Source organism: Camelus bactrianus, chromosome 4 (assembly GCF_048773025.1).
Source record: "Camelus bactrianus isolate YW-2024 breed Bactrian camel chromosome 4, ASM4877302v1, whole genome shotgun sequence".
Classification (NCBI taxonomy): Eukaryota; Metazoa; Chordata; class Mammalia; order Artiodactyla; family Camelidae; genus Camelus; species Camelus bactrianus.
The window spans coordinates 66605968-66627632 of NC_133542.1; the positions used below are offsets into that span (position 1 = coordinate 66605968).

The window sequence follows — 21665 nt, forward strand, 5'->3', positions numbered from 1 at the left end:
GACTGCATCGGGAGGTTTGTGTGCAGTATCTCGTGGGATCTGACAGCAGTTCTCTGGGATGCGTCTTATTGGCATCCCCATTTTATAGGCGAGAATCCTGAGGACCAGAGAGGGTGAGTACCAGATGCAAGGTGACACAGCTAGTACGCTTTAGAGTCTGGATTTGAATCAGGTCTCCTGGTCGTCTTCATTTCTGGCAGTAGAGACTCAGGCAGACGCACGTGGCCGTAGACGGCAGAGCACAGTCCCTGGGGGAAGCCAGGCCTCCCTGTTGGGTCTGTCTGAGGGTGGTGGGTTTCCCTTCTGGGAAAATATGTGCATGGACGGCTCCTTTTTGTCTCCTTCCCTTCCAAGGGGGCAGGGTGTGTGCTTCTGGCCTGAGATAGCCCTCGCTCTGCCCCGAAACCCTGGATGACCTCAGCACTGCGCATCGTATCTGGGCCTCAGTTTCCTACCTACCAAACGGACACAATTCTGGTGCTGCTAGATTTTAAAAGCTCAAGTGTCTGAAGGCTCTCGGGTGAAAAACCACCTTAGTGGCAATCACAGAATAATTAATAAAATGTCTTGGCTGGAGCGGAGCAGAGGAAGTAAAGTGGGCGGCAGCCGAGGTGACTGCTGGCTGGAGAGGTGGAGCCAGGGAACGGGTAGGGAAGGGGCGGGCCAGGCGGGCCAGCGCTCTGGGGCAGAGCTGGAGACGCACCCGAGGAGCCGGCTGACGGTATCCTGCACCCATCCGCCGTCCTGCACCATGAGCCGTAAGTTCAGCCCCGGTGCCCCGGGAATCCCCTTTGCCTCCCAGTGGAGCCCTGAACGCCAGGCTCAGCCCGTCATCTCTCTCTCTCTTTGCAGGGCGGCGGAGTCTCTCGCTCTGGTTCCCGCTGCTCCTGCTGCTGCTGCTGCCGCCCCCGGTCCTGCCCGCGGACCCCTGGGCGCCCGCGCCGGGTAGGCGGCCCCTTTCCGGCTCCCGAGGAGACCCCCTGTTGCGCCCCTGGCCGGGCCCCTCACCCCGTCTCCCCTCCGGCCGGCCCAGCTTCCCCTTTCTGCCCGCGGTGCCTGAGAGGGGGAGGCGGCTGAGTCTGTCTGTGGGATGGGGCCTCTCTGAAGACCCCTCCAACCCCGGGGGGGTGGCCTTGGCTAGGACGCCACAGGGTTCTTTCAGGGGGAAAGGGCAGATTGGGACCTCCTGCCTTCTTGGAGAAAAGGGACAACCCCTCTCCAGCCCCGTCACCTGTGCTGCGCCGCCAGCTATCCTAGCCCATTCTGTCCCCAACAACCCGCTGTTTCCCTTGTGGGGCCCCTTTCGGAGGAAGTGGCTGGCGCCGAGGGGCAAGCAGACTGGTGAGTTCTCTTTCTCCAGCCTCTAACTTCTGGGACTCTCCCTAATTCCTAGCCCCAGTGGAGAAGATCTCCCTTGGTGAGGACCCCGGGTACACCATCATCCCGGAGAGAGGGAGAGAGCTGGGTTGCTTCCCCTGAGGTTTAAATCCTCACCTGGGAGGTCCCCCTTGGGCAGATGAGTTAACTGAGGCTCAGACAGGGGCTGTACTCTTCTCAAGCCCACAGAATATGTGGTGGGCTCAGGGTTGAACTTGGATCTGTCTGACTCTAGGTACTTTGCAGGGTCTTTCAGCAGTCCTCCCTGCCCTCCACCCTTCCTGGTTTCATCTCCCCAAAGATGATGGGGAAACTCAGATCCTGTAAAATTCCATCACCCCTGCCCCCTACTATGCATGTACCAGGTTCCAGGTGAAGGAATGCAGCTCCTCCCTCTGACAGCCTCCCTCCCCGAGCTTACTGCTTCCGTGTGTGTGTGTGTGTGTGTGTGTGTGTGTGTGTGTGTGTGTGTGTGTGTGTGTGTGTGTGTGTAAGGTCTGGACAGAGCTCCCTTCACTACCTAGCTGTGTGAACTATCCCCCTCTGGGTCTCCATTTCCCATCTGCAAAATGGGGGCAAGAGAGAGATGGGAGTGGGGTAGGGAGCTGAGCTTCCTCTTGTGATGCTCTAGGTGTTTGGTGCTCAGAGATAGCTGTGTGGATTTCGAATCAGACCAGGTTTCCTGGAGGAGAGGATTTGAGTGGGTGGCATTGGGGGAAGCCACAGAGAGGATGGAGGGTGCTGTAGGCAAGAGTTCGAATATGAGCAAAAGTCTAATTTGTGGGAAGAAGAGGAGGAAGACTTAGGTGGCCCGCACTTTACAGTTTACAAAACCTGGCTGTGGGTGTCTACGTTGTTTTGCTCACAACGGCCCTGCCAGGGAGATGTTTGGCCCTTTCTACAGAAGGGGACTCTGAGATCCAGAAGGGTGAGCCCATATTTATTTGAGACCCTGATTGCAGAGCCAGCGCTCACCAGGTTGCCCAGTGACCTGTTTAATTAGCCCTGGATCAGCCCAGCACTTCCCTCTGAGGCCCCTTCAGCCCCACGCAGGCCCCCAGGGCATCTGGGGCTCGCCCTGCCTGTCTTCCTGTGTCTGCTCACCAGCTTGGTGATCCCTGATCTGTGCCATTTTGCTTTTAGCCTTTTCTCCTTATCTTTATATTGTGTTTAAACAGAATTGGTTTTTTCGCTCCACAAACATTCCCACGGGATTGTTTGATGCTGGTCTTTGGTTGGAACCTGGAGACACAGAGCTGGGAGGCGCTCACAGTCTGTTGGAGGAGACAGAAATGCCAACAGACTGCCATCCAGGGCCACGACTGAGGGAAGCACTGGGAATGCGGGGCTGGGGGAGCGGTTACCTCTCAAGTGTGAGGGATTGACAGAGGCTTCTTGGAGGTGGTGATGTCTGACCCGGACCCTGAAGGAGATGGTGCGTGGGGGGAAGTACTGTGAGATTTTACTGTGAATCTCTATAAAGGGTCTTTCTGGCAGAAGCAAGAGGGCAAGCTGAAGCCCAAAGGCCTGAACTGCAGGAACAGCTGGGCACTTCGGCAGCCTCAGGACAGAAGGCAGGTGCGGGCTGGCACAGACCTTTGAATGCAGAGTGAGGCACGGGACTTGGGCCGGAGGGTAACTTGGAGCAGGAGAGCGAGATTGGGTGGATGATGTGGAGGTGAGGCCGGAGGCTGGGAAACCATTAAGGAGGCTGCTGCAAAGGTCATGGAAATAATGGAGGACAAGTTGTATTCCAGGGCAGAAGGTTTGGGCTGCCTTCCCACTTCCAAGTCTATGGGCGAACTGAGGTCCAAGATGCCTGGGCATTTAGGGGAGGCATTATTTTGTCCCCAGAATAGCCAATCCCCCAGGTGATGAGGAATGCAGATTCACCTGAGGGCAGGTGGTGGGGTGGGGGGCTGGGGTGGAGGGAAGAATGTCGCTTCTGCCTCTCTAGTGAGGGAGAGGGCAGAATCCGGCTGGAAGGACAAGGCTGAGCCAGGGGAACCTTGATGCTCAAGTTCATCTTCTCCAGCCCCTGGATTTGCCTTAGTGCTCTCTCCTTGCCTTGGGATAGGGCATGACCTAGCGACCAGAGCTCCGTGCCAGGTGGCGGGCCCTGACGACAGCTAGCCCTGGCACCAGGCGCAGGAACCCAGCCTGGCCAAGGCTGCCTATCTGCAGCGCCAGCTGGGTCCATAGGCCGGGATGGGGCTTCCTCTCCAACTGGGTTCGTCTAGCTGTCAGGCCTGGTGTGGTGCCGGCTGCTGGCTGCTGGCCTGCCTGGGTGTATGGGCTGGGGCCCAGGTTTGGCTGATCAGGGCCCCTCACCCCCTTTTTTTTCTCTTTGGCTGCCAAGAACTTGAAGCTTCTCTAAATATTATTCTTAGGGAATTTCAGTCCAGCCTCTTTAACGAGCCCTCCTGTTGCCTGGTGCCTCTGCGTCCTGGAGGACTTGGTGTTCCCACACTGTGCCTAGAGTCCTGACTCCTGGGCTGGGGGACATTTCCTTGCTGAATCCTGAGAAAGTTCTGGAGCCAGGAAGTTGTGGACAGTCCTCGTCTGTGGGAATGTGTGCAATGTGGGCCTGCTGATCAACCCCACTGCCGGAGGGGCTTGAAGACTCAGTTGAGAGCAAACTGCTTGGTTCTTTGCTGATGGGGCAGGGGAGTCACACGGATGCAAATAATGCAGATAGTTAGAGAGAGATTGGCTTCATCCAGAGTCGGAAGAAGGAGAGGCAGAGAGAGAGGTTTCCTTAGAGCCTGTCTGTCCCATCCCCTTCCTGGAAAAACACAGGCAAACAAGGCCCAGAGGGTGGAAGGTACTTGCCCAAGGACACACAGCCAGTAAGGAGCAGCCAGTCTCTGACACATTCACCCAGCACCTACTTGGTGCCTGGCCCTGTGCTGAGCGTGGGAACTCAAGGCACGTTAGACTCAGTGCCTTCCTCTCCCCAGTTCTCTTCCTTGAAGGTTTATTAACGATGGTGTCCTCCACTGGGCTCAGAAAGCATGCAGGATTTAAGTTAGACTGAAGGAAGACCTTCCTTTGTGAATAGTTCCCAGAGCTCTGATTGTGGCAGGGGACCCCTCTGGGGTCCTAGTTTCATTTATTCAGGATTTTCAGGTCCAACACCTTGGGGGAAAGGTGACAAACCTACCTCACCTGGGGTCATCCCCAGCAAAGGGACCCTGGGCACTTCCAGGAGGAGGAAGGGAGAGGAAGAGAAGGGAGTTCAAGTCTGTGCTCTGCAGCTTCGAGGCAGTGGGGTTTGGGGGGGTCTCCTCATCTGTGTGGGGCCTGGGGTGGGGGGGAGGGGAGTGCTGAGCAGGTAAACAAGAGGTGGATATGCAGTGCTGGAGGGGTCAGCGAGAGCCCTGGCTTCCCGGCTGATCGTGACAGTCTAGCAGTGGTCAGACTCACCCTGGGGGTGGGGGGGAGGCGGCACTGATACCCTGGGGCCCTCAGCAGCAGCTGGTGTTCTCGCTGGAGAGAACGTTTCCTGCCCTGGGGCTACGGGTGTTTATGGAAAGATCGTGGAGGAGGAGGTGAGGGGGAAGTTGGGCAGCAGGTCTGGGAGGGAGGAGCCTCCGGCTGGCACACAGGCACTTCTGACAGGACAGGGATGCTGGCAGGAGCTTTGGCGTCTGCAGCATCAGGAAGACCTCAAACCAGACTTCAGAACCAACTGCTGAGGGCTGGGAAGATGAGGGAGTCTTTTTGGCCAAACTTGGATTGGCAGGTCTACTTGCTTCATTTTCACAAACATTTGTTAAGCTCTGGCTACCTACCACATCTGGATTCCCTGGGCGGCTGGTTCTGTCCAGGACCTGGGTTCAGCCCCAGCTGTGTGCACGGCCTCTGGGAGGGAGGAGAGAGTCAGGGAAAGCCCTTTCCCTTGGGGGCTTGTGGTGGAGCAGAGCAGGCTGAGATGGACCGAGGGGCTGGGGTTGTGGAGAGGGGAGGAGTCAGAGTATGGACGTTTCATGGAGGCTTTCTGGTGGAGGCCGGGCAGGGGCTCAGTCGGTGGGACAAGTAGATTTGGAGGGAATTTATTAGGGAGGAGCCACAGCCTGGGTCAAGGAAGGAAAAGAGCTTCTGGCTTTGGGGCTGCGGAATGGGCTGCCACAGAATGAACCGAAATGACCTCTTGAGTTCCTTTTGGGACCCCCACTGTGGGAGGGATGGGGAAGCACAGTCCAGGGGAGGGCTGGGCCTTAGCCCCTGTGCCCGCCGAGTGGGAGGACCACTGAGTGTGCCTGCTGAGTGGTGGCAGAGGGCGTGGTGGCCGTGGTAGGGAGCTGGGCAGCGGTGAGCCACAGGCGCTCCTGGGCAGAACCACAGAGTGTCCAGAGCAGGAGGGTCCCATGAGGAGATCCCAGACCCCAGAGCCCGCTGCAGGGCTCACCCTGAGCTCCCTGGCGTTTCCCTGGCCGGTGGCTGTGGGAGGGGGAGACCAGGTCTGCCTGTGTGGGTCTGATAAGGCCTTTTTGTCCAGACTGCTTCCCATTGGTGCCTCCCATTTACACCCTGCAGGGGCCACAGTGATGTTATTGTGGGGCTGTGGGAAGTGCCAGGACTTAAGCAAAATTACTTGCATGATTCTTATGATCCTCTTCTTATTGGGGTGTGTGTGTGTGTGTGTGTGTGTGTGTGTGTGTGTGTGTGTGATGGTGCAGGGGGCCCTCTTTGAGGCAGGGGCCAGGAGGACCCTGCTGTCCGGGACCCATGCTGTGAAGTGGGGAGACCTAGACCGGAAGGCACGCCCTCTGATCACAGCATCCTGAGGGTTCCCCGTGCTTGTCGCCACCCTCCTGACCCCCTCTAATCAGTTGCACAGAGAACTGGAGTTCTCTGTGACATTGGCTCTGAGCCCAGACAAGGAAGTAGGGTTCAGAAGGAACCTGGCATTTTATGTGTTTTAAGGCCGAGGAGGGAGCCGCAGGGAGGATGCAGGAGGCCCGACTCTGTTCCTGCGTCTGATGCGGCCCGAGGCTGGGTCCATCAGGAACAGGAGCTGAGACAGCTGAGACGCCCCTCAAATTCATTCTCTGTCCGCAGGGTTCTGGGAAATTTCTTTCCTCGGACTTGAATGTTGAGTCTGTGGGGCGGGGGAGGAAGTGTAGGGGTGGGGCAATCGGTCTGGTGTGACTTATGGGGTGACCTGCCTGGGTTTCCCCTTATCAGGCCTCAGTTTCCCCATCTGCCTATAAGGGGGCTGTGATACATGCTCTTCCTTCCCTTCTGCAAACATAGAGGGATGTGGGTGACCTCCTCTTCCTAGTGTCCGGGTACCCAGAGGTTGGGGGCTGGTCTTAGAACCCCTATCCTTGTCCCTTTTCTGAACCCCACGAACCCTGCCCTTGGTGCTCTGACTTGGCCGAAAGTGAATGCCCCAGAAGCTTGTGAGGCAGGCTTATCAGCTGTTTCTTAGCCTAGGATGTCCCAGCCTGGGACCTGGAATCTCTTCCTGCCCCACTTTGGTGGCAGCAGAAAGGGAGTAGGGACTTCCCCTGGTGGCCCAATGTGGGCGAGGCTGGAAACCCAGAGCAAGAAACAGAAGGGCCAGGGACTCTCCATTCACAGCTGTGGGAACAGAGAGGGCCCTTAGAGGATCGCTGAAATCCAGAAGTTAAGACAGAGCTGTAACTGGACTCCATGTCTCTGGTCAATGAGTGGTCACCCTGGAGTGGCCTCTGATCTCCGTTTCTGCCCCACAGTGAACCCCTGCTGTTACTATCCGTGCCAGCACAAGGGTGTCTGTGTCCGCTTCGGCCTTGACCGCTACCAGTGTGACTGCACCCGCACGGGCTATTACGGCCCCAACTGCACCATCCGTGAGCTGGGCCTCCAGCCCGACCCCTTCTCCCCTGGGCTCACCCTCCAAGACCCCCACTTCCTACCCTTGTCTCTGGTTGGGGACCTGTTTTCTTTCCTTGCCTGCCTTTGACCTCTGACACTCCCCCTGACCTTGCTCCCAACCCACCTCACTCTCTGCTTCCCAGCTCTGTAGTGAGTCTTCGCTGCCCAGCCTGGACCTCACTGACCTCATGCCCTGTCCCATCTCCTGTCCTCACGTCTGCTTCTGGTTCTGTCATGTATTATCACCCCCAAGGTTCCGTCCTTACCCCTGCCCCATAGAGTCTATCCTGTTCCATCCTGGTCCTTGTCCCCAGTTCCCATCTTCCACTCTGGCTGCTTCCGGTCCTGTTGAGGGGCCCGACTGAGTGGCTCCCGCTGCCCCCACAGCTCAGCTCTGGACCTGGCTCCGGACGTCTTTGAGGCCGAGCCCCTCTTTCCTCCACTTCCTGCTGACACATGGGCGCTGGTTCTGGGAGTTTGTCAATGCCACCTTCATCCGTGACTTGCTCATGCGCCTGGTACTCACAGGTGGGTGAGGGGCAGGACCCCCCCCCCCCCGTCTAGGGAGGACCAAGAAATCCTGCCAGTCCTTGGAATTCTTGGCATCTGATAAGGGCAGTGGTTGGGGGGACTATGATGCCAAATTAAAGAAGTCCAACCCAAAAGAAGGTGGAGAAGGGGGGTGTAACTGGGGCAGGAACCCCCTTGTCACCATTATTTTCGCCCCCTGCAGTGCGTTCCAATCTTATCCCCAGCCCCCCTACCTACAACTTAGCGCACGACTACATCAGCTGGGAGTCCTTCTCCAACGTGAGCTATTACACGCGGATTCTGCCCTCTGTGCCCCAAGACTGCCCCACACCCATGGGGACCAAAGGTAATGGAGTTGGGGGGAGGTGGCTGGGCCTGGGGGGTCACAGGAGATGCTCAGTTCCCCTCTTTGGGAAAAAGCAGGCAGAAGAGCAATTACTGACCCATTTCACAGATGGGTAGATCAGAGCAAGACATATGCGTATCCAGAACCAGGGACCAGGACAGGGCTGGGGAAGAAGGACAGGAAAATGTTGTGGAGGGTCTTGCCTGAGGTCAGCAGCAGAGTCAGACTAGAGCTTCCGGATTTCCAAGGCACCTCTTTGCCTGAACCCTGTCTACTGAATGGGTGGGATCCTGCAGGGATGGGGGTAACTTAAGAGTTGAAATGTATGAGGTGGGGAATAGTGTGCTATTTTTTGGGTGCTGACTCTGTGTTTGGTTCTTTACTAATGGAAAAAGTTTTATGTGCTTCATCAGGTCAATTTACACATAAAATCAGGTTTTTTTCTTTAGTTGTCCAAGATCCCCCCTCCCTGGTCTCCTTGGCAGGGGTCTTCCTCCAAGGCCTTCTTCCCAATCCACTCCTGACTGTCCCCAAACCTGGGGGTTTACTCAGTTTAAAGCCATCAATTCAGCTTCAAGTACACAGAGGACAAAATGCGTCAGTTCACCACTGCCGCCGCTTCAGTTCCTACCACATGGTGGCGCTATTGAGCATGAGTCCTGTGCACCGCCCTGGTTGTGCGCTTTCTCAGGCTCAGAACCTTGCATATGTATCAGTGTCTTGAGTGGGGCCTCAAGGGCGCTACTCTGATGGTTTGTACTCACATACGGAGCTCCTATTCCCAAAGCATGACCATTCTGTCAGGATAGCTGGGTCTTGCCAAGCTTCTGGCCTCTGCCCGTACTTTGCTGGAAAAAGCCCTTGCTCAGTGTCAGTCTGAGTGATGATTCCAAGTTATGGGGTGCAGGCCACTTCCTCCAACTTCCCCTTTTGTGAGTTCCTTTTGGGGTTCTTGATGACCTTTCCTGCGACAGGAAATCAGTCAGCCATTGCAACCCAAAGACCTAGTCTATTGACACTGGGCCTCACATGAAGGATTGTGAAAGAATGCCTATTCCAGAACACAAAAATCCAATGCTTTCTGCAAAGGCACTGGGTGCCCAGTTATCCGACATCGAATTAATTAAGGAAGACCTCTTAATGCTTATTCTCATAATGACAGAAACCTGCTTCAAGATGACTTGTCTTTAACCCAGACATAGAAAGACTGTCATTATTTAAAATAACTTGGCAAAAGAAAACGATGTGGCATGCGCCCACGCGCACGCACGCACACACGCGCGCGCGCACACACACACACACACACACACACACACACACACTGGAATACTACTTAGCCATAAAAAAGGATGAAATTATGCCATTTGCAGCAACTTGGATAGACCTGGAGATTATCATACTAAGTGAAGTAAGTCAGACAGAGAAAGGAAAATGCTATATGATATCACTTACATGTGGAACCAAAAAAAAGTGACACAAATGAACTTATTTACAAAACAGAAAGAGACTCACAGACATGGAAAGCAAACTTATGGTTATCTAGGAGGAGAGGGAGTGGGAAGGGATAAATTGGGAATTTGGGACTTGCAGATACTACTATGTATAAAATAGATAACAAGCAGGGTCCTACTGTATAGAACAGGGAACTATATTTCGTATCTTGGAATAACTTTATAATGGAAAGAATATGAAAAGGAATCTATCTATCTATCTATCTATCTATCTATCTATCTATCTATCTATCTATCTATATATCTGAATCACTATGCTGTACACCAGAGACTAATACAACATTGTAAATCAACTCTACTTCAATAAAAAAGTAAAAAAAGAAATAGCTTGGCAAACTATTGGCAAACTTGGCAAAAGCCTGCAGGCCAAATCCAGCCCACTCCCTATTTTGTGAGTAAGGCTTTATTGGAACACCATCACATTCATTACGCATCACCTGTGGCTCCTTTCCTGTTGCACCAGCAAAGCCGAGTAGATGCAAGAGAGACCATATGTTGGCAAAGCCTAAAATACTATCTGGACTTGTACAGAAAAAGTTTGCTGACCCTCGATTTGAAAGACTCCACCTCACTAGCTCCCTGTCATGCCTACATGACCTCCTGTGCTCCTCAAATCCACTGCATAAAATCGGTGTCATTCACCCTATTTTAGAGAAGAAGAAACTGAGGCTTAGGGATGACTTATCTATGTTCACAGCATAGCTCATTTCAAACACAGGCTACCTTGCTTCAGGGCTGGGGAGCCCAAGTTCTCTTGTTTGTTTTCTTTACTTCCTCCTCCTCCTTCTTTTTCTTCTTCTTCTTTTTTTGGGTAACATATACAAAGTAGCAAACATACACAAAAGTTGAGAGGAAAGTATAATGAACTCCTGTGTAACCCATCTCCTGGTTTCCAGATTTGTCCACACTTTGCCAGTGTTATTTCATCTCTCCCCTCTCACTTTATTTTTCATGGAGTGTTTTCAAGCAAATCCCAGCTATCATGCTGTTTCACCCATAAATCCTTCTAGGGTCTTTTGGTAGAGAAGACGCCAGGGGCCATCTGGTGGGAGGGAGAGAGCCCTGCAGAGGCCATCCTGGGCTTCCTGCATGGACCAGTTTGGTCTGGCGAGCCCAGAAGGCCCTGGGGAAGAAGGATCCAGACAGGAGGCAGTTAATGCTCCCCCCACCACCCCAACCAGGGAAGAAGCAGTTGCCAGATGCCGAGCTCCTGAGCCGTCACTTCCTGCTCAGGAGGAAGTTCATACCTGACCCCCAAGGCACCAACCTCATGTTTGCCTTCTTTGCGCAACACTTCACTCACCAGTTCTTCAAAACTTCTGGCAAGATGGGTCCTGGCTTCACCAAGGCATTGGGCCACGGGGTGAGTACCTGGGAGGGGCCCAGGACCTCTCTGGGCCTCACTTGGCACATATAGGTTGTTGCCGGTGGGGTAGGACGCAGAGATCTGAGCGGATCCTCCTTTTGTCCTCAGGTAGACCTCGGCCACATTTATGGGGACAATCTAGAACGTCAGTATCACCTGCGGCTCTTTAAGGATGGGAAGCTCAAGTACCAGGTAGCACTGGGCCTGGGATGGGGAGTTGGGAAGAGCCTTCCACGGTCTTTCCTGGGAAAGGCTGCTGGTCGGGGGCCTTGGGGGCCTTGGTGGTGTCCTGAGATGGCCAGGGCAGAAGCTGGAGGGGTATGTGAGGAGGAGAGACAGTAAACCCTGGGAGAAGGTGTCAGATGAGAGAAGCAGACAGGATGCAGACATGGCCTCTCATGCTCTCCTGGATGGTGGATTTTGAGGCTCAATAGATGGACACTTCCAGCCTGCATTTCTTCATTTAATTATTTCATAATATTGATTGGGCACAATGATGGGGCTGGCACAGGTGAGCAGTGGCCATGAGAGTTATAGGCCCTGCCCTCCAGCTTCTCAGACAATCACTAGGCTGCTAGTTCCATGAGGACTTACTGTCTGAACCCACACTGTTCAGTAGTGCTATAGCCATATGGGTAACTATTTCATGCACTCCACAAACCCGCCGCATAAAATAGGTTTCATCTGCTCTATTTTGTAGATGTGAGCCACATAAGTTATTGAAATTTTTCTAGTGGCCACATTAAAAAAGGTAAAAAGAAGCAGGTGAAATAGATTTTAATGATATGTTTTATTTATCCCGATATATCCAGAATATTATCATTTCAACATGTAATCAACCCCCAAATTAATAATAAAATATCTCACTTTTTTTTTGTGCTGAATCTGAGAAATCTGATCTATATCTTATGTTTACAGCATGTCTCCATTTGGGTGCCAAGTTTTCATGGGAGATTCTGATCTATGTTTAGATTTTGTAAAATTTACAGTTGAAAAAATAGGCTAACATGCCCAAGCTGTTCTAAACATAGAGACTTTCCAATAGCTGAGGTAGCAGTTTTACATTTTAAATCTAAAGTTAAAAAAATTTAAAAATCGATTATTTATTCCCACCAGCCATATTTCTAGTGCTCAGTAGCCACATGCAGCTCGTGGCTCCCATATTGGACCATGCAAATCTAAACAAACAAAAAGCCAAGATTAAAAGTTTCCTGCTGAATCTTTTGGGCTAAGAACAATGTTTGGCATATGGTAGGTCCACAGTGTAAATGCATTGAATGATGAAGAAACTGCCATATAAGTAATTACACTTGTGATAGCTGCCACCACGGAGAAGCCACGAGAGTGTGTGGAGGATGGGGAAGCCTTCCTTAGAAAATTTGAATCAACCAAGAGTTGTGTGAAGGATGAGGAGGCGTTAGGGAGGCCAAGCAGGGGGCAGGGCTGTCCAGGTTGGCAGGTGCCGAGGCTGGAGAGGGGAAGCAGCCTGTGTGGCTTCAAGGGAGTGAAACGAGGGCAGGGCTGCCGGCCACCTGAGCCATTGCGGATGAGCGTGGGTTGTGTTGAGGATTCCTGATTTCTGCCGAGAGCAGAGAGAGGGCTCGGAAGGGTTTTAAGGCAGGGTGTGATGCTGCATTTGGGTGTTTTCAAGGATTGCTCTGGCTGCGGATTTGAGAGTGGACCGACTGTCTGGGGGAAGAAGTAGGGAGCCACTTACAAGTGGAAGATGAGGGTGGTGGTGGTGGGAAGAGAGAAAGGGGCTCACTTTCAGAGTGGGAGGGTATCAGCTGTGCAGGTGCGGGCGCCCTGCCCCCTCCCCGGGTTGCCAGGTGGCCCCATCCCGCAGGTGCTGGACGGAGAGGTGTACCCGCCGTCGGTGGAAGAGGCGCCTGTGCTGATGCACTACCCGCGGGGCGTCCCGCCCCGGAGCCAGATGGCCGTGGGCCAGGAGGTGTTCGGGCTGCTGCCGGGGCTCATGCTCTACGCCACGCTCTGGCTGCGGGAGCACAACCGCGTGTGTGACCTGCTGAAGGCCGAGCACCCCACCTGGGGCGATGAGCAGCTCTTCCAGACGGCCCGCCTCATCCTGATCGGTGAGGACTCCAAGCCAGCCAGGTCCTGGAAGGCCAAGCCCTCTGTCCTGAGAAGCGGGGGGCGGAGGGTCTGGGGACATAGCGATTAGAATCCTGCGTCGTCGGCTTACCAGCTTTTGAACGTGAGCAGGCCCCTCCCCCATGGGAACCTCACCTTCCCAATCTATACCTTGGGAATAGTGAGGGTTGTAAAGATTTGTTGAGAGGGTGAATGGGAGTGTACTCAGCACATGGAACTAGATGTAGAAAATGGGGGGCTGGGATAGTTGTTTATTAGCTGGGCGACTCACAGCCAAGTCTGATTAGCCACCCAAACCTCAGTGTCCCCACGGACTGCATCCAGGAGCACACAGTGACATCCTCAGCAAATACAGGTCAAACCCCAGCTTGCCTGGACTTCAGGAATCCTCTTGTCTCCTGCCCTGCATGTGTCTGCCTTCCTGGAGATTGATAGCTTCTGGGTGACTCAGGGACAAGATATTTTTGTGTCCCCTACGGGGGCGAGTCTGCAGCTTAAAATGTCAGATGGTTTCCTGCCTGGGAGTGTGGCCTCTGCCACCTGCTGTCCAGACTGTATTCACTCTGAGTCACCAGTAAGCCCCGGCTCCCACCTCTGGGCATCACTGGGTATGGCTGTTCCCAATTATAGTGCCCGACTCACTGGAGCCTGGAAGAGCCATGCACTGGGGATAGGAATGGTCTAAAGAACGAGGAGGGGCTGAAGAAGTCCCAGTGTTGCCAAGACTTTGACCAGAGAGGGCAAGTCTGTGGCTGCAGGCTGCCCGGCGCACTGACTGATGATGAAGCGGTGACCAAAGGCAGGACTCCTAGGGCCCCTGCATCCTCCATGCTTCATCGAACCCTCCCCAACAGCCTGATGAACCAGATGTGATTATCCTTGGGTAAACATGAAGGTTCAGAAAGGTTACATGAATTCTCTGAGGCCATTCAGTGGAGAGAGACTTGAACCAGGTGTGGCTGCTATCAAAGTTTGTGCGATTTCCAGCACATCACGAAGGGAGTTCTTTCCTGAGTGGGGAGGAGGGGGCAAGACTTAGTCTAATCTTCTGTGACATGTGAGTGCAGGGAGGGCATTCTGCCATCACTCCTACATGTAGTAGTCTGTCTTCTGCAGGAACGGACCCTCCCTGCTATGCCCAGCAGTTCAGATGCGTTCCTTGTGTGCTCCTCCCAACGACCCTGTGAATATTATTATACTGGTACCATACACAGCCCCAGCTCAGGTGACTAGAGATGGTGAAGCCAGGATTTAGACCCTGGTCTGCGGATTGCAATTCCAGAGGCTCCAGATTTGCTAAAAGTCAGTCTGTCTCATTGGCCACAGCATCCGTGTCCTTTAATATCTAGTTGACCACTTCCCATTTGGTTATGGAATGTTCAATTTGTTTCTTCCCTGGCTTTTTGCTTTGTAGCTGGTTCCCGAGGGGGCAGAGGAAAAATTGATCCATAGGAATTCGGTACCTAAGAAGATACGAGGATTATGTTTGGGGCTGACGTCCCTTGTTTGCTGCTGCCGCTCTTAGAATGGTCCCTTCAAAGTTCCCCTCGCCTCCCTCTCGGGGATGCTGAGATTCCCTAAGTTAATCTCCGCTTTTCCATCTTTTGTGACCTCTCCGGGCTCTTCTAAAGGGCTTTGGGAAGGTGGTCACCCAAAGGTCATGAAACCCATCCTTGGATACTTCATTCGTGTGTCCTGCTCAGTTGGCCTACAACCTCCCCATGGAACGTGCGAGTAGCAGGCGGCTCTTGTCTTGGGACATCGGTCCAGCCCGAGACAGAAAGTTCCATTTTCACACCCCGTTACAAAGAGACAAAGTGAAAGTAGCCAGACAAAATTAAACAGCAAGCACGATGACCAAGAAGCAAAACCAAGCCCTTTCCATGAACGGGCCGGCTTCCCCAGCCCTGTGGCTAAATCACCGCGCTCTGCTGACCCGGTTCCCCATCCTTCCTCCCAGGGGAGACTATCAAGATTGTGATCGAGGAGTATGTGCAGCAGCTGAGCGGCTACTTCCTGCAGCTCAAGTTCGACCCGGAGCTGCTGTTCGGCGTCCAGTTCCAGTACCGCAACCGCATCGCCGTGGAGTTCAACCAGCTCTACCACTGGCACCCGCTCATGCCCGACGCCTTCAGGGTGGGCCCCCGGGACTTCAGCTACGAGCAGTTCCTCTTCAACACCTCCATGCTGGTGGACTACGGGGTTGAGGCCCTGGTGGACGCCTTCTCTCGCCAGACGGCTGGCCGGGTGAGCCTCAGAGGAGCGCTGGGGAGGGCAGGCAGGTGGGCTGTGGGATCTGAATCCCAGTTTCCTGTAAAATGGGAAGGGTGTCAGTCCTATGGGCAGTTCTTCCTTCTCTCGTTCTTTCGTTCTTTCGTTCATTCAACAATACGGGCTGTTACTCCAGGTGCTGGGGATGGAGCGGGGAACAAGATCGATGTGGTTCTTGGGTCCTCGTGTTTTTGGCGCGGGCACCCTAGAAAGGCACAACAGTCATAGGACAGCTCGTATCCTCTGAGCATTGACCACACACTAGGCCCCGTGCCAAGGGCTTTTCTGATGTTAACAGAATCTTCAGAGCGCGTTAAGAACCACAATGCAAAGCTCTGGGAGCTCGGAGAGGGGCTTCCGGCCCAGAGTCGGAGACTGTGGGTAAGGAAGTGGTATTTGAGCAGAGATCCAAGGGATGGAGGGGGATCTCCCAGGGTGAGAGGTAGTGCTCATGGCATGGGACCACTGTGTTCCAGATGGGGAGGACAGCACGGCAAAGGCCCAGAGGTCAGAGGGCACAGCAGCTTGAGGACCAGGAAGACATTCGGGGTACGGCGGTCTATGTGAAAGTGCCCGCACATAGTAGGTCTTTAGTAAATTAGAGGCCTCCGTTATGGGCTGAGTTGCCCCCAGCTACAAATTCCCATGTTGAAGTCCTGACCTCCAGGACCTCAAAATGTGTCTGTGTTTGGAGATGGGGTCTTCAAAGAGTTAATCAAGGTTCCGTGGGGTCAGGGGGTGAGCTGTACTGTGACTGTGTCCTCATAAGAAGAGGAGACTAGGACACAGACATGCACAGAGGGGAAACAGAGGGAGAAGACTGCCATCTGTGAGCCAGGGAGAGAAGCCTCAGAACAAAACAAGCCCCCCTGACACCTTGATCTCGGACTTCTATCCTCCAGAACTGTGGGGGGCTGTCTTTCTGTTGTCTCAGCCCCTCAGTCTGTGGCACTTTGTTATGGCTGCCATCGCAAGATAATACAGCCTTTTCCCCTGGAATTTCTAACTGACTCCCTCCTAAATCTTCCCTTCCCCATGTTTGGAACCATCTCCCTTATCTCCGCTCCTGTCACTTCCCTGCTCCTCTCTCGTCCTTATCCCTAAGCCCTATCATGAAGTTGTGGCATCGTATGGATTCAGATTTCCTCCTGGTCATTTGACTGCAATTAGCATATGCTGCCACCAATGGGCAGCTGCTGGCTGGTTAATGCAGCCTCCGTTCTTCGTGGGGACACCAGCATGAACAGAGGTAATAGCCTTTGTGCAGGGCTGTGTGGTTTCCAAAGAGTTGTCAAGCAAGGACCACGATGATGTGCGTGAAAAGCTCTGGTGTTTCCTGGTACGAGACAGAAGGACCCCAGAATGGATTCTCAGTATAACAGAGAGAGTGTGAGAAGTGATAAAACAGGGCTTCCTCTGATAATCACCACGCACAGTTACATCTCGGGGTTATCATATGACCAACACTGTGGTAGCTGCTTTGTCTTCTTTTAAAAAAGATTTCCTTTCTTTCCATTTTTTTTTTCTTTAATGGAGGTACCGGGGGATGAACCCAGGACCTCGTGCACACTAAGCATGTGCTCTACCACTGAGCTATTACCCTGCTTTGCATTTTTTATCTTGGTTTTTTCACCACAACCATATCAGGTGGATGCGTCTACCTCCTTCATTTTTACATATGAGGAAACTGAGACTTAGCCTAAGTAATTTGCCTACAGTCCCTGGATTTGTTTCCTAGGGCTGCAGAAGGACCACAAACGAGGGGCCTTTAAGCAGGAAAAATTTCTTCTGCTTTTTTCTTTTTTTTGGAAGCTCAAAACATCACCATTAGTACTGATAAAGCTGGTACTAGAAAACCTGAATGGTATGTGCTGGTAAGCAGACTTTTTAATAACAAACTCCCCAATTAGACAAACTTCGCTACCAAGTCAGGGAGGCATTGAAACGAGGCAAGTCTCTCCCACATCCTCCTGACCCCAGGACAAAGTCTGCCCAAGAAATTTGAGAGAAAACATCCTTCCTGGTGTCAGCTGCATCCAGGAGCAGTAGAGAGGCTAGCCTGGGCAGCGCATGCCTGGTTATTTCTCTAAAACTCACCAATAATCCTACTTCGCTCCTCCTCTTCTAACAAAGGAGTGAGGGGGAGAGGTTGGAAAAAGATGCTAGGAGAGTTAGGCTACTGGGGTTTCCTCCATGGATAAAGAAACATCCAGGAAAGGAAAGAAATATTCTCACCTGACAACTGAGAATGATCACCTTTTATTCATTTATTCACTGATCCACCCTTGCAGCCATTAAACAGAGTGATTACACATGACTAATATCTTGGCCGTTGAAAAGATCAATCTTCAAACAGTTGTCTAGAACTCTTTTATCATTAACTCCCCCAAGTGGTGTTAATATCATTCAGAAATGTATTCTTTCACAGTTCTGGAGACTACAAATCTGAAATCAGGGTGTTGGTAGGGCCATACTCCTGCTAAAAGTTCCAGGGGAGAATCTGTTCCCTGCCTTTCTCTCAGCTTCTTGTGGTGGCTGACAATCCTTGGGGTTCCCTGGCTTACCGAAGCATCGCTCCAGCATGGTGGTCTTCCCATGTGTCTGCTTCCTCTTTTTCTTGGGACGCCAGTCATCAGATTAGAACCCACCCTAATGGAGTATGACTTTGATTACATCTATTTCCAAATAAGGTCACATTCACAGGTGCTAGGGTTAGGGCTTCAGCATATCTTTTGGGGACACACACAAGTCAACCCACAATGGCCCCATGGCTTGTAAATGGTTCAGCTGAGACTGGCCCCTGCCTCTGCTGGCTTTGCCCCAAGGTGTTTGATTTCACCCAGCTGTACTTTTCCTCTTTCTCACCCAATGTTACTCGTTCTACCCAAATAGAACTCTTTCTTTAGCATCAATGTTTTCAATTCACCCTGAGCAATAGCGCTTAGACCAATGCTCCTTAAGAGTTATGAATCAGATTTATTTTTTTCTGGAGCCTTCTTTATCTCACCAGGTTACCTGGGCTTTGAACCCTACTTCCTTTTCTTCAGAGGATATGTTATACCACCCCTTAGTCTTGGAGTAAAACTCCAAGTTTAGTTAAACTAAATTTATTTATATATTATCATTTTCATGGCAAGATTTTAGCCCCCTCCCTGCTAGCTTATGACAATTTCTCTCCCGAGGGCCAGGTGTCCAGCTTGGTGGCTGCGAGGCTGAGCTACACTCTCTGTCCGAGCTCAGGAAGGTCCCCTGACCTGAAGGTCTCTCCCAGGACAGGGTGGTCTGGCTCTCAGACCACGGCTGTGTTTCTCTCTTGGCAGATCGGTGGGGGGAGGAACATAGATGCCCACATCCTGCACGTGGCCGTGGATGTCATCAAGGAGTCGCGAGCGCTGCGGCTGCAGCCCTTCAACGAGTACCGCAAGAGGTTTGGCATGAAACCCTACACCTCCTTCCAGGAGCTCACAGGTGAGCAGCTGCTCCCCAGGCACACTCCCTGCCCTCAAGGGACTTGCGCTAAAGGAACAGCGACATCGAGGAGGCAGAACGAGGCCATCCATCTGGCCGGTTCGGTGCCAGGGGTGGTGAGGGATGGTGATGACTCCACTGCGGGGGAGAGACGGTGGCGTCTCGGCTGGGCTTGAAGGATAAAAAGGGATTTTCCAAGTGGAGAATAGAGGGAAGCGCATTCGAGGCAGAGGAACAGAGAGTACAGAGGCATAGAGGTCATCAAGGCTGAGCCTATTCAGAACAGTCATAAGCGTGGCTGGAGCAAGCGGCTTACGTGGGGGAAGTGGCTGGAGGTTAGTGACAGGAGGCTGGCTCACACTGTGTGTAATCTTGGAGTCCATGCTAAAGATTTTGGGTTTTAGCCTGTCTAGGGTTTCCTAAATCCCATTAATGGACCAGCGACCTGAGAATCACTTAGAAAACTAATTAAAAATACCAAATCCTAGCTGTCTTTCCGAGAGATTCTGATTCAGTAGGCCTAGGTGGTGGCCGAGAATCTGTATGTGTAATATGTATATACATATGTGCTGGAACTCTATATACATATATTTTATATATGTATATATTTGTTGTTTAAGGTCCCCAGTTGTTGGGCAGCCAAGTTTGGGAACCTGTGTCAGAGACAATGGGGAGCCACTGGCAGGTTTTGACCAGGGTGTGGCATGACCCATGACTGGGTGCTAGGGCCCTGTGGAGCATGGATTTGAGGATACGGCTCAATGTCTCTCTCCCATGACAGTCTGGAGGGACAGAAAGAACACTGTCACTGAATCTCTCTGTGAGCTTAGACAGTGACATGACGTCTCTGAGCTCCAGTAGAATGCGGGGCCTTGGACCAGGATGAGGCCTTGACACCTGCCTGGGAAGGAAATAAGATGGGTGGCTTCTCCTTGTTGTAACCATCAAGTAATTAGGGCACAGAGAAGTGGGATGAGTTGCTCAAGGTCACACGCTGTTTGGTGGCACATCCAGGCCCTTGACTCCTTCCGCAGTGGCACAACCCTTCCTGAGATGCAGCCCTGGAAAAGGGTCTCTCAGCCGGGCCCGATTTTAGGACGTGTGCTCATTTGCTGAAGTGACGCTTCTGAAGTCCCTTATTCTCCCCAGAAAGAGGTGGAGCTAGAAGGTTCCCTCCCCAGATTAACCTTTGTGGATTGGCATCATGATTCTGACTCTAGCTTCTTTCCCATGTAGGAGAGCAGGAGATGGCAGCTGAGCTGGAGGAGCTATATGGAGACATTGATGCCTTGGAGTTCTACCCGGGACTACTTCTTGAGAAGTGCCACCCAAACTCCATCTTTGGGGAGAGTATGATAGAAATTGGGGCTCCCTTTTCCCTTAAGGGTCTCTTAGGGAATCCCATCTGTTCTCCGGAGTACTGGAAGGCGAGCACATTTGGTGGCGAGATGGGCTTCAACATTGTCAAGACGGCCACGCTGAGGAAGCTGGTTTGCCTCAATACCAAGACTTGTCCCTATGTCTCCTTCCGCGTGCCAGACCCCGGCCAGGAGGATGGGCCTGATGTGGAGCGGCCATCCACCGAGCTCTGAGGGGCAGGGCAGCAGCATTCTGGAGGGCAGAGCTTCGTGTTCCTCATTCTAGAATGCTGAGGCCAGGGCTGATAGTCTTAAAGGCTGGGTTTCTGATGGGCATCGAGAGCATCAGTGTGGACATTTAGGACTCTGGGTCCCTCACCCATGATCTGGACTCTGGGTCCCTCACCCATGATCTGGAATACTGTGAGCTTGTTCGTCATTCTAGAATGCTGAATTCCTGGTTATTCATCCAAAATGTTGGGCGTGGTTCTCCTTTGGCGTGCCAGACCGCTGGGTTCCTGGTTGACGACCTAGAATGTCAGATTCCTGGTTGATCTGGAATACAGGCATTCTAAAATATAGGACTCCTGATGAAATCATCTAAAAAGTTAGGGGATTCTTATTTTGCATTCTAGAATTCTGAGTGGCCCTCCAGAGTGCTGACTTTCTGGTGGGCGATTCAGAACGTTGTGTCCTTGATTGCTGATCTGGAACAGTGGCTCATATGCTAGGTTGGTCCTGATCTGAATGTCTAGAATATTGAGGAATCATTTTCCTATTCAGTGAGATAGCCACAGAGCAGGAGAATCTAATGTCTAAGAAGAACGCATTCCCTGAATCTGTGCCTGCATGGAGGGGGCGAGGAGGTGGGATATTCTTCTGGGGACCCCAACTGAGACCCTGGTCTGAGGATATGGAGAGAACAGATGGTTTTTTCCCAGGCCATTGGTTGGAAGCCACCAGAACTCTGTCCCCATCCAGGTCTTGACTCATGGCAGCTGTTTTTCATGAAGCTAATAAAATTCTTTTTCCAAATTGCCTGCTCTGTATCTTTTGATTCCCATCCTGAGAAGCAGAGGTAACACGGAACTGACCTTTCTCCTACCCACAGGCTGGGTGTGCTAGAGGTTTGCAGCATGAGACCTTCTGCTGGGATCCCTGGGGCTTGTCACCGTCTAGATCTTCCACTGCTGATGTTTCATTCCCCCAACCCCTCCCCGACCCCCTAGGTTAGGCGTTGCCTTTTCCAGGCTGCTCTCCTAAAATACACAAGTCCTCAGCCCCAGGAGAAGTAGCATTCAGTTCCCACCATCTGATTAAAACAACTTCCCCCCTTACAGAGTGCACAGCAGAGATGAAAGGCATTTGGGGAGGAGAGAATTTTCTCTGTGCCAATTTTACACACAATTCTCATTTATTTTCAACCCAACAGGGTGAAGTAGGTGGTATAGTCCCCATTT

General features: G+C 52.5%; 1 protein-coding gene across 1 annotated transcript; it reads left to right on the forward strand.

The window, feature by feature from the left end:
* Positions 1 to 600: 600 nt before the first annotated feature.
* On the forward strand, positions 601 to 21240 carry PTGS1 (prostaglandin-endoperoxide synthase 1). The gene is made up of 11 exons (XM_074362174.1): positions 601 to 758; positions 853 to 945; positions 7101 to 7217; positions 7630 to 7770; positions 7976 to 8119; positions 10812 to 10993; positions 11105 to 11188; positions 12843 to 13089; positions 15069 to 15355; positions 18700 to 18847; positions 20084 to 21240. Exons 1-11 carry the CDS (start codon positions 752 to 754, stop codon positions 20437 to 20439), a joined length of 1806 nt encoding a protein of 601 aa, XP_074218275.1. The 5' UTR covers positions 601 to 751; the 3' UTR covers positions 20440 to 21240.
* Positions 21241 to 21665: the final 425 nt, after the last annotated feature.